General features: G+C 47.5%; 1 protein-coding gene across 2 annotated transcripts in view; it reads right to left on the bottom strand.

Annotated features, from left to right (window-relative positions):
* Positions 1–13,517, bottom strand: part of FRAS1 (Fraser extracellular matrix complex subunit 1) — a 1,553,355-nt gene that overhangs the window by 1,059,798 nt on the left and 480,040 nt on the right. For both annotated transcript variants that reach the window (XM_085640947.1, XM_085640945.1), the window contains exon 7: positions 9,023–9,191. In XM_085640947.1, coding sequence (XP_085497073.1) covers positions 9,023–9,191 — 169 coding nt within the window. The remainder of the gene's footprint in view (positions 1–9,022; positions 9,192–13,517) is intronic.

Here is a 13,517-nt window from a genome sequence, read left to right as displayed (position 1 = left end):
AAAGGCTTGCACTTCCTGCCATTAGCCAGATAGATGTTTCTCCGTCAGTCGTTTATTAGACTGTTGGAGGTTCTGTGGACTGGAAATGACGGCGAACCCCTTCTGGACTATCTGCAGTACCCACCTATCTGATGGTATGGTCTGCCAACAAGAAAATGACAGTTGGATCCTTCGTCCAACCAAGTAGCTGTGCTTCACTAAGGGCATGATAAAGAGGTTTAGAAGGTGAGGCTTCATGGGTGCAGTGGGCTGAGTGGCATGCTGACCTTGATACGGGATTGGTGAAAGCCATGGCATCAGTCCGGGGCAGAGCAATGGTCTCTCGCAATCTGTTGAATGACTTGGAGGCCAGAGCAAGGTTTGAGAGAGGCCCCCAAGAAAGTATCTGTGACTGCCTCGTTAAAGAGCAGCAGAGGCTCAGTAGATGTTTGTCCCAGCTGAAGCACTCAAGACAATGGTTTTGACCTCTAAAGTTGGGAGCTGTGAGTTAAGAACTTCGGCTGCCCTATGCATGACCATTGCAAAAGATGCATTCTCCTCAGTGGCAGGGCCAGGAGGCAACAGAAATCCAAACTCAAAGGAATTGTCAAGGTCTCTGGAGTTTTGAAGGTCATCATACCAATTTTCTTTGTTGTATGGTTGACCGGTCTCATCACCCACGTCACAATCGTTGTCAGAAGCCATATCAAATTAGGGAATGTAATGTATGGTTTTTTCATTTTGGAGGTGGTATATCAAGCAAGGTAGGATGTGGTTCGATGGGTATCGAGCGTGACCTCAGTTGAGGTCAGAGCGGCGCCAACTCTGAGTAAGAGCTCAAGAGGCACCTCGTACTCCAGCATCTAGGCTCCAGGGACAACAGCATATTTTGCACTGTAGTCCGGGGAGGCCAGTGGTGGATTTAAATGGTACAACTGCTGCCAAGGACAAACCAGCAGGTGGTATCCCAGATGAAGGGCCTCTTATCTCCTTGGCGTCCTAAGGCATGCCATAGGGAGTCCGTAAGGATACGGAGCATGGCCTAGCGGAACTCCATGTCACAGACGGCCACATAAACTCTGGCTGTGTTGAGGCAAGATGCTGGAAAAGCTTTTTTTTTAATTCGAATTGCCTTAAGACTAGAAGCACGATGACAACTGATCTTGGGGATGACTCCTGCGACTTATGCCCTGAAATGGCATCGGTACTGATCCTACGACTTGGACCAATTTCACAGCAGATTCTTAAATTTCTTAGCGACAGATATCTGTCTTGAGTTTCGGCTCACTGTCTCGTATGGCCTTTGGTTTCACAGACGAACAGTCACTGCAGATCTTAACGAGTCGTGGCTTGACCCTAGCATCACAAGCAAACCAGATGAGGTTCTGTCACAGACATTTGTTTGCGAGAGTTCTTACAGGGTTCAATCCGGTTGTCTTGTGAAGTGCCATTTCCTTTGCACACTGTAAAATTTGTGGATGAAAAGAGACGAGATAGCGCTCTGGATCAGAGTCCGGTGATGCGGAAAGAAAGGTACAGACGTCAGCACGCAGGAGCAGTGCTTATATGTGCCACGCATATCATTTCTGGAGCAGTAACGCGTCACCTGCTGCACAGCTGAAAATGTTTCCAGATACAGTCAGAGGCCTGCGGAATATTCAAAAGGTGAGGAATCACACGTTAAAAGTCTCTATTCAGAAAGCAAGTACATAAGTGTCAATAAGCATTTGTTTAACAGATTAAGATAGAAAAACTTCATCACAGGGGGGGCCCTAGTGTTGCTCTGCCTACCGGAATCACCATCCTGATAATATCGGCAGAGCGGACAGTCATTAACTCGGGGAACAATATGTACCGAGTTGCGGTGACAAACCTGAAACGAATGCTGTTACTCGGAGCCTGAGCGGATTACATGGGGTGCAGCAGTGGGTACTGGCAGGCATGGACCCCATGAAGCAGCTGGCTTTGCACTAAAATGGCGGCTGTGACGGAGGTCCGGGCCTTGCCAGGGGAATAGTGAGCGGCGTGCCCCAGCCCGCTACGAGGCATCAGATTCTGGGGGGCTGAACCATGTCTACCTCCAATGCAATGCACCCCAACAGCAAGGCTCCCAAAAGAAAAATAAGCATTTGCAATGAAATAGGTCTCTCATTTACACAAGTTTAAGCTATTGGCATTGTAAATGACAATGCATTTTAGTTCTGTTAAAAAACGAAAACAAAAATAAAAGGCATTGTCATTTGCAATGTCAATAGCTCAAACTCGCGTAAATTCGAGACCTATTGCATTGCAAATGCTTGTTCTAGCTTGTATTGTTCACACATCTGGAATGGAGAGTCAGGTAGCTTTCAAACAAAACAAAATCCTGCCTTGTTTATTTTGGAACTTGTATTCTTTGCCCTAATAGAAGGGGGCGTGATAATTATACTTTGTTTTGGGATACAGAAATACGCAATCTGTTGATTATCCGTCTGAAGCAAACACAAGCCGTCGAAAGAATTACATTATTTATTTAACTTGACACCCCGAGCCACAAGACGAATACACTGCAAGTACTCCGACCCCCTCCTCTCACTCTGGGCACGATGTCGTCGCTCACTGCTGGTCCCTCTCTGAAGAAGATTCTACGGCCAGGGGCGAGCCTGTTTTCGCTGCAGTGTTAGCTGCCCAGTGGGGGGATTCTGTCTCTCTGCTCAGGGTCCGGCAGCTACTCACCACAAAAAGCTCTGAGTGGATGTTAGCGGCTGTTGCGAACGCCAAGCTCTTATATTCAGAGCGGCCCGCCACCTGCTCTGCACCTCAACCCAGACACAGGAGGGAGTGTTACTATTAGGACTCAATACCATAAACAAGTAGCAATGGGAAAGTGACTGCTGTTGTCATGGTAAAACAAGGAGGGACTAAGAAGCCTCATTGATGGCCCAACTCGCCTGTGCGTTGCCATGTGGCTGTTCGTGACTTTGTGTACGAATGCCGGATTACTTGCATTCATCCCCTGGAGATAATACCGCCAACACAGGCCCTGTACATAGCTCTGTAATCATGAGACCGACAGGGTCTTAATAGAAGAGCAGATGGACGGGGCACAAGCCAGCGTGTCCTCAGCGGACCGTGTCACGGTACAGATCCGCAATGTGACCAGAAAGCCTTACTGCAACCAGATCGCAGGAGTCGTTTTGGGACATTAGGAAATCTGTTCTATTTAGGGCCTGTTGTGACCGCCTTTATACCAACAACGAGGGCTGCGAGCATACTTCTACGCTGTGTATAGCCGTGCTGTGTCCTCAATGACCTTCCTCACTCCGAGAAACGGTCCCGCGACGCTGCAGCCCACTGCCTGCTGGCGGCATAGCCCTGTTCTAAGGACGCCTTGGTCATTCTATGAGCTGTGATGAAGTCAGCAGTTAAACTGGACAACGAGGAAAAGCCTGGCTTTAGCATCCTAGAGTTTTGTCCCTCTACTTTTCATGCGAATAAAAAACACAGGCACCTAAAAGGGAGAGGATTTTTCAGTGGCACCTTTCAGTAACTACAGAAGGATGAAGAGCAGAGGCGAAAATCTGACCCCTGGGGTCGGACAAAAGGCCATCGGTGTATTTACACCACGCTTGGAGGATAGCGCCTGACTGGGAGGGAGGGAAGAGAGGGCAGCTGGAAGGCTTGTTTACCTTCTTCGTTTCCCCTCCTCCCCCTGGAGACTCAGCTTGGCATCTGCAGTGTAACGCCACAAGTGAAAGATCCAGTCCGGGTGGGCGGGGCCAAAAGGAGACAGGGCAGTAACAAGGAGGGACTAAGATGCCTCAACGTACTAACCTGTCCATGGGTTATTATTAGGCAATCAGTGGACAGTCGGCGCTTCCTTCGCCATAAATCAACACAACACACAGATGCACAGGGACATGAAAGCAGCAGAGCAAGAGTTGATCACGCAGCGTATTGCCCCGAACGTACTAACCTGTCCGTGTCTCCCTGTCACACTGGCGAGCACTGGCGCATATCACTCACTCTTACTGCCTCTGTGTCTCTCTCTCGGTCTCTGTCTCCCCGTGAGCCTCTACCTCCCTCTTTGTCTCATGGCTTGCCCCATTCTAGTTAAAACGCAGCGTATTGCCCCCAGCATACTAATTTGTCTGTGGCTTATTATTAAACAATCTGTGGACAGTCAGCTCTTCCTTCCCACAAAGCAACACAACACAAACATGCACAGTGACGTGAAAGCAGAAAAGCAAAAAGTGAACACGCAGCGTATTGCCCCGAACATACTAACCTCTCCCGTGAAAGCAGAAGAGCAAAAATTGAACACGCAGCATATTGCCCCGAACGTACTATCCTCTCCGTGGCTTATTATTAGACAATCAGAGGACATTCGGCGCTTCCTTTGCCATGCGTCAACACAACACGAACACGTGAAAGCAGATTCACTTACATGAAAAATTGCCTACAACCAATAATAATAATAATGAAGAAAACAGTGTAACGCCGCAAAAATGTATGCTATGCATAGACGTGAAAGCAGATTCACTTTAACCCCTTCCCTGCTCATGACGGAACCGTTCCGTCATGAGCCACGGTTGCCGTGTGCTCATGACGGAACGGTTCCGTCATGACACGACCGTTGGAGGCCGCTCCGCCTGCGCGGCGCTGTTTCCCCGCCTGTGCGGGGGGAAAACGCAAATGGGCGGAGTCATGACGGAACCGTTCCGTCATGAGCACAGCCCTACCGTGGCTCATGACGGAGCGGCTCCGTCATGAGCACAGCGCCACCGCGCTGCCCCCCCGCACCCCCCAGCACCGCGGCGGAATTCCCGCCGCGGTGAAAGGGTTAAAGAAAAAAGTGCCTACACAACTAATAAAGTCAATAGTGTACCACCGCAAGTACACCGTGCAGTCCGGATGGGCGGGGCTAAAATTAGACAGGGCGGTAACAAGGTGGAACTAAGAAGCCTCTGTACAATCCAAAACCAGCGTTTAGCATGGATGACGACGAAAGCCAATGAAATGAAGGGGCGGGGCTAAAACACCACTTCTGTAATCTTACAGATTACAATAAGCCTCGCAGAGCGAGGAACGCATGTGCGCTCCAGCGCTAGGTCTGTGAGACCTAAAAAAGGAAATGTAATGCGGGTTGGATCGGCCCATGAACAGACCCGTGGTGCTGGGAGGAGCGGCCGGCAGATGAAAAATGCGTACAAACAGCGCTAATAGGCGAAGTAACGATCTTTCATGAAGGCGCCTATGCAGGGGCATAAACTGAGTTGTGATCTGGTAAAGAGGAGCGGGGAGTGGTCCCCTCGGGCTGGCGCATGACTCGGGAGCTGGGGGGCACAATGCAGAGTACATGCAGGGCAGAGGCACGGCCAGATAACGGACTTAGCTGGAGTGGAGGGAGGTCAAGAAATAGCGCAAAGCAAGGCCATAACTGTCTGGAGCAGAGCGGCGATCACTGACTGCTGAAGCTGGCCTGCAATGTAAAGCAGGAGCATTCCATGGTGTGAGGTGCTCGCAACACAACCCGCATTACTGGAGTCCCAGTTTGATGGTGACAGAGCCCTCCAGGGTGGCCAACCACAAAGTAGTCAGGGAAGATCGAGACATACCACTCAAATTTTCCGTGCTGTGATACTGCCTGCCGGGACGTGCTGCAACTTTATTAACAGTGACAATGGGCAAGGCTGATAAACAAAAAACAAAACTGTCCTTTGAATCCCTCTGCTCGTCGCGACCCAATGTTGCACACTCAGACACTGAACTCGAGATGGGGAAGGCGAACGTACCCTAGCTGGAGATCTCCCTGTTAGCAATGCAGCAGAGCCTGCAGGCAATTGATGGAAAAATAAATACACTTACTATCAGAATAGACAGTATGGCCGCCAAGCTGGACAATCAAGGCTCGCGCCTGGACACGGCGGAGCAGCGTATATTGTGTGTTGATGATGAATCTCGTGCAACTACGAAGCAGTGCCAAAGCATGGAAAAAATACTGGAGGTGATGAAGGCCAAGAATAAAGATATGGAGGCGCGCTCCCAGCATAATAACCTGCGAATCATGGGGATTCCGGAGAGCACCAACACAGGCCGGCTGGAATTTTGGTTGATCTCGGGGGTGGTGGCTCCCTGGGTTAGTGGAGTAAAACATTTACCGCGCACTCTTTTGGACCACTCCCCACTGGTCCTGGAGATGTATATTCCTACGCATCATGCACAACCCTTTCAGTGGCGGCTGCAGCCCTCTGCGTTGCTGGACCCCGTCTTCAATGAGTGGGTGAGTTAAGCTATTGAACTCTTCTTCAGTGAGAATATGAGTACAGTGGAAAATACTGGCACATAGTGGGAGGCTTTTAAAGACATGATAAGGTGCACGTGCATTGGGTTGCAGGCAGGGGTCCTGAAAGACCTGAGATGTGTAGGTTAGAAAAGTGCTTAATTGGATTGGAACAAGAATACGCTACCTCACACAAAACTGAAACGCTAGTAAAAATCAAGGAGGATATCACTGAGTGCAAAGAAACAACAGACCAGGAAATCAAACATATGTCCAGAAGATGGGTGGCTAGAGAGTACGAGTAGGGTGGACGCCCAGGTCACACTCTGGCGGCGAAGATCTGTGGCTGCCGGACCAATCGGGGTTTTGTTCCGACTCGGTCCACCGCACACAATTTATGTACTTTGTTTACGGTTTTGCATCAAATTGATCCTGAGCTCAAGGCAGTGGCTGTACTGTTTGATGCACCAAAATCGTTCGATTGGATCAAATGGGGGTTCATGTTTAGTGTGCTGAGGCAAATGGGACTGCCATTCAGATTTATGCAATGTCTGGAGCCGCTGCATTGTTCTCCTGTCGCTAGAGTTCATGTGAATAACTGCCATTCCAAACATTTTGATTCACAGGGGTACACGACAAGGCTGTCCCGTATCCCCATTGCTAGTGCGATAGAAATAGAGCTGCTGGCTTGTATCATATGGCAAAAAGACACAAGGGCAGTGTTGGGTTTTTCGGCAGCGGCCACTTGTTATCTCCATGTGTGCTGATGACATGGTATTATATGTCCGTAATCTGGAAGAGGAGTTACATGGGCTAATTAAGGAATACATAAAATACGAACAACTCTCTAGTCTCAGAATAAACTGGGAGAAATCTTCCATTTTTCTGTTGACGCCATGTACCCTACAGTTCGACTTTGAGTTCCGGCTAGAATGTACGTCGAATTCTGTTAAATACCTTGGTGTATACATCCACAGGGATCTAGAAACCGTAGTGAGGGAAAATTATGGGCGGGATCTGGTACAGGCAGAATAAGTGGGCAGATGGCTCAAGCTGCCGCCATCGCTAGCTGACAGGGTAGCGGTTATATAGAGGACTATTCTCTGACAGTTTCTATATCTGTTTACTAATGGTGCAAACCGATTGACAAAATCTTGCTTTGACAAATTATGCTCGGTACTCCTCAGGGTGGTCTGGGCTGGGTAACAGGCGGGTTGCACACTTACCTGGCCATACTCTCAGGCTGGTCATTATCTACATCTATATTATCTATGTGCGCAGGTGCAGTTTGCACATTATTGGTATTTCCCTCCACCATTTCTCCCGCATGTTGCGGTGGAAGCGGATGAGATATTCCCAGACCCGCTAACAGCTCTCATACACAGGGATAAGCCAGTGTTTCCCAGATATGAAATGAGCACAATAGATTGCACTGCACAGGCGTGGCGCACCCTGGCTGCACGGAAGCTTCCAGAATATGCACCAAAGATGCCGCTAACACAGCACCAGTAAATATCTGTCACAGGAGCCCAGAGCACTAGCTATTCTTAAGAATGCTGGAGTGGTCACAATGGGTGACGCTTACCCCGAGGGTACCTTTATTACACTTGGGCAGATACAGGCAAGTCAACCCAGCTCTCCATTAGCTATATATACCTAATACAGATTAAGGGAATCCCTCAAAGTCTTTAATCCACAGCACCCCGATGAACTGAGCATTCTGAAACCGCTCCAGACTATGCTAGCTGGCCCCTCCCATCCGAAACTAGTTACAAGGCTATAAAATGCAATGCAACACCGCTCCAACAAGGTGTGGGGCCAAAGAGAAATGGAATATGGCGCTAGATTCGCCACTCAGGGATAAAGACGGGGGCTATTGCTGCTCTCTCATGAAACTGTTGACCGCAAATTGTAATCTGCGCATCATTCACTTTGTTTTTACAGAAGCTATACTATACTCTGAAACCATTGAAGAGGTATGGGTTGCGAGGATCAGACAATTGTACAAGATGTCAAATGCAGGATGCTGATTTTATGCACTTAGCTTGGGGTTGTAGGAAGGTATATGAATTCTGGGAGCAAGTCACAAAGTCCCTCTCTGACATGGTCTTGGAGGCAGTGGAATGTACACCACAAATGTGACTACTAGGCTTAGATGGGCGCTTGCAAACACAGAACAGGCGTTTGGTCCTAATTGCTTTGATACTAGCTAAGAGAAATGTGGCTAAATGTTGGGATAGTAAAAAGATGCCACGGCAGGAAAAATGGATTGAGGGTCTTGTATATTGCAGAGAGCAGTTGGCATGCTACGCTGAAGAGCCCCCTATATTATCTAGGCTGAAGGGCTTCTGGGCTCTTCTTGCGAATTACTTAATCTCTGTGAATGAGAGAAACTCCCCAGATAACAACTCGGACAACTGAGGAAATTGGGCAGAAATATTTAACATATAAACGTGTTGTAATGTGTGCTATATGGATGGACAACTGGTATATTATGTAATCTGGAATAATATTTTACTAAATTGTGATGGAAATGCCTTGTACATTTTACTACGTTAATCTGTTGTACTGTATTTGTGCAAAATCAATAAAGAAAATAACAAATATTTTCTTTTTTTAAACCTCATCACAGTTAATAGGTCAAACACACTTTGCTTTCACAGTGCAGATAATTTAAAGAAATGTATGCAGAGAAGTTCATCACAAACCAATAACACTCATTGTCTCAAAGCTAAGGGGAAGTGTATGCTACGCTAGCAATCACTATGTGTGTCATCTCACCTGCCCTGCATATTCCACATAGTCTTGTTGGCCTGGCTTTGAACCCACACTGGAGCTGGAAGTAGCAGAACCATGTTCTGTGCGGCAGAGGACGATGGCGTACTGGTTGAGGTTACCAATTCTTTTCACTGTCACACTGACAGAACCGGCTTTCTCACTGACATTATAGCTGTGGACAAAGACATGAATAGAGTTGTCATATGCAGAATAGAAATGCAGAACAAACTAAGGCTTCTTTATTGCTGCACCTGTGGGCACACCATAGCTTAGGTAAATACCTGACCTCTCATTAGTCTCTACTGATACAAATGAAATAGTGAGTGAATTTGGGTGCTGCTAGATCCCATCTTTAATTTTTATAGATTATATTTTTGGCGGTACTACCAGAAATGCAAAAAAAATGTGAAAGGAGCGTAAACAGGCTGTATATATGAATAGTTCTTATGTCAGTTACAAGAGTACTCAAGCACTGCTAATACTTAAGACAAACATTAAAGAATGGACGCATACTTTTCTCTGGGTTAAAAGTTACACAAGAATTGCCATGGACTCCGTGACTCACAACGTCTACAATGGAGGCATTGTGTTGCCTGACCTACTTAAGTACTACTGGGGGGGGACACCTCGAAGTGGTCGATGAATAGGGCTTTGCAAGCTTGTCTCTGAGGGAGAGGCATACAATGGTCGAGTCTGAACGCCCTACTTTGATATATGATTGCACCGCTAAACCGTTATTCACAACATCAATGTACAAAAATATCAAACTCAGACTTTGAAATACCATAATAACGGTAACCCTACATTTAAAATTAAATTCACAAAAATATTGAATCCAAATTATCGTTATTCAAAAATATCTAGAGTTAAAAATATCTAAACCAAAATTTTTGATAATATACTTTGGAAATGAAGATTGATAAGAACTAAAATACTGAAAAACTAAATAGACAAAAACAAAATACATATTTAAAATATGAATGTGCCTAATTAGCCCCCTGGAGTTCTGGGTCTTAGGAGGATAGATCACAGATAAGGTGGTGTCCCAGCTATATCGAGTTATCCTGAACAACACCGTGGATATGCTCAGGAAGCTCCGGAAACTATAGGAGACCAACCTTGGGCCTCTAGTAGACATTGACTGGGAGGCGGCACTGATGCACCCTAGGCAAGTAGCCATACCTGTTAGACTGAGGTCAATCCAATTCAATATCCTTCACAGGACCTACTATAAATCTCCTGCCTCTGCAAAATGGGGAGAGTTGAAAGCTTGATGTGCCAGCAGTGCACCGTTGTGGGGGGCACCTTTATGCATATTGTGTGGGGATGCCCGGGGGAAAGTTCCTATTGGGATGAGGTCATTAGGGAATTGGACTTAATGCTTTCAGTTGAATTCTCGAAGAAGCCTCATTTTGTGCTCCTGGGTATACCCAATGATGTGGACCTTCTCTGGAGGCAGTTGCTGTTTTGTGTGTTGGGGTTTGTGGTGGCCAAATGTGAGAAGCTGGCTTAGCATATGGTGCTCACGTATGTAAGTGTAGCATCCTGCACTAATCCAGAAAACCCTTATAGTGATTTTAGTGGTATTAGACAACCTTAGAAAGCTCTCTAAGTGGTAGCTGTGGAGAGCACCCTGCAAGCTTAGTCCAGGAGTGTAAAGCAGTTTGTTTTACCAGCACGTAATCTTATTGGTATAGATTAAGTGAAAAAGAACCACACAGTGTATTTATAAAAATATGTATTTATTCTAAGATACTCACTAACACGTACAAATGTCTCCTATCTAGAGATATACGAAATCCACACAATACTCTGCGAAGAAAACAGGTAAGAAGCACGTATTAAACAGTGGTCACCATGGGTGACCAAACCGTATACTAAAATAGAGGGATGCGAACCACGACTTAAGTGAAGACTGTGCCCAAAGAGACGTAGAAATGCCGGGGAACCAAGGAACCACCCGAGGTAAGTAACCAGGAACCTCATGGAGGCTGTGGGGGAACACACCCACGGGATCAACTCAAGTCAATGGGTACGTCGAGGTTGCAATTCTAAAGAAAAAGGTCCCTTCCCCTGAAGACCCTGAAGAAACCCTGTGAAAGACAGAAGGTTAGAGACCACCCGCAGATACCCTAGGAACCTCGCACCTATGCACCAGTGAAGGTGGGTGCAAGGGTGCAAAGTGGCTTTGGAAACCGCCATCAAACTCAATGGAAGACTTCAGGAAGATGCCGCTGGCAAAGAAATGGAAAGTGTCTGGTGGAACCCAAAGGTGGATTCAGGGTGAGTAGTACCTGCAAGCAGGGGGGACAGAGTCTATGGCACTCAGGAGTGACCAGGGGGCATGGAAGAATAATGCCCACCGATGTCAGGTGTTGCAGAAGAGTTGACGATTACCTTGGAGCTGCAGCTGTGCAGACCAGGCAACGCTGTGGAAGAAGAGGAGCCTATCACAAGCTGTCCCACGTCGGATGTCAAGAGTTGAGTGGTCGGTGTCCGTCGGGAGCACCAACAAGCCTTGGCAACCGCAAACAACGTGGAAACCGAAAAAGGGTGCAGTGTCGGGACCAGCAAGGTCCAGGTGACTCGCCACAAGCAGGGGAGTCAGAGCAGGCCCGTCCAATCAGGGGAGCCAGCTGAAATCACAGAAGGCCCTCAAATGGACCCACAGGCCGGAGGCACTGAAATTGCAAGACGACCTAGAGCAGCTCACCAAAGATGCTGGCCCACGGGGCAAGTGATGCGATAAGGACGAAGATCTTGGTTACAGGAGATCCTCGAGGTGGAGGCTACATGGAAGCCCGAAGAGCTGAGGAAGAGAACCAACAAGCCTTTGCAACGGCAAGTCAACGCGGTGCACAGGGGTTTTGTTCCTGAGGATCCAACAAGGGATACTGGCCTCAAACAGGGTGAGAGAATAGGGCAGACTTCGAGGGATAAGAAGAACCACCACCTGTGTTGCTGAGCCTTTCAGAGTCCGTGGGAGCCCAGGATCAGCAGACCGGTCAGCTTTGTTGCGGTACCTGCAGATGCATGGAAGTGACTCCTTCACTCCAAGGGAGATTCCTTCAGGTGTCTTGGAAGGTTCCTGTATGGCGCACAGATATTGCAGCAGACAAGCAGGGCGACAAGACCAGGAGCAGCAGGAGTCGTTGCAGTCTCAATACCCAGAGTGGAGTCCATTGAAGTCCACAGAGTCCAGTCGGTCGAAGATGAAGTGGTGTCTTGATATGAATCTTGTCCCACGACGTATCTAGGGACCCACCCTCAGGTAAACCCTTAGGTACCCTAAGGAAAGGGTTGGGACGGTTCAGGGTTCCATCCCAGAGCAGGGGTTTGGACAGTGAGGAGGATACTACCATGTCCTCTGTCCAGATTTGAGCCAGAGCGGGAGCCAATGGATCCCTGAGCTGTTGTGAACTGGACTAATCAAGTAGGGCACCAAATGTGCCCCTCAAGTAGACTGAGTGGCGCTGGCAAGTGCCCCCACCCTGTCCTAATACACTAAGCCCTGTCTAGGAGGTGCCATTACAAAATAATGGGGTGACTCATACTAGTCCATGGACCTGGGTAATGCTCGGTATAGAAAACAATGGTCCTAGACTAATTGCCTTAGGAAGGTATTCATTAAGTCAAAATCTATGAACATGATACACATAGAACTCAAGTTACATCATAAGTGTACCCCAGTAGTTTCTTAATTCAATAAAGGCGGGGGCAACCTGTATCAAGGCGAAGTCAGGGTTACAGCCCCTCAGGTAGCGGTCCACATAATTGTAGCGGTGAATTAGAGTAGGTATTGAAATACAATGAGAAATTTTCAGGACAGCAGTGTCGATTGACTTCTAACACTGGTGGATTAAGGCATCTTAGTAAGCCTCCATAGCGCAGTCCCGGTGATCAGCGCTGTACTCCTCCAGTCAAGCTGTCCCGAAAACTTCACAGCCTGAGGGGCTGTAACCCTGACTTCGCCTTGATACAGGTTGTTCCTGTTCATGTGGCACAGACTCCTCCAATTCAATGCAGATGGGGCAATTACCAGTGTCAGAGCCCGACCACTTTACAGTAAAAGACTTTAAAGGGAGCATACCTATTCTAAATTGATGGTATAATTTCCTATCTAACAGGACTGTAATTAGGTCCAAGTACATCTCTAACCCATGTAGTACTTCATTTAATTCAAAAATCCCAGTCAGTGAATAGCCTGCCACTTTTAGCTCCTTCCTCTATATTACCAATGCCCACTACCTTTGTTTCAATTCCCCCTTGGATGGAAACGGACCCAAGACTGGATGGAACTAAAGATTACCATGGCTTTGTGAGATCAGCAGTTTCTTGATCGAAAGTAGCCAAGGTATTTTGTGGCATTTGTCGGCATTGATGACATCTTGTAGGGCAGCAACATAATGGCCTAGCTCTTAAGTAATGCATAGTCTTCACCAGAACAACAGGGAACCTTTTTTTACAGCCATGTCCAGAAAAAAGGGGTTCAGAGGAA

The sequence above is a fragment of the Triturus cristatus genome, chromosome 2_2, assembly GCF_964204655.1.
Source record: "Triturus cristatus chromosome 2_2, aTriCri1.1, whole genome shotgun sequence".
Lineage (NCBI taxonomy): Eukaryota > Metazoa > Chordata > Amphibia > Caudata > Salamandridae > Triturus > Triturus cristatus.
This window is presented reverse-complemented; position numbering and strand designations above follow the sequence as displayed.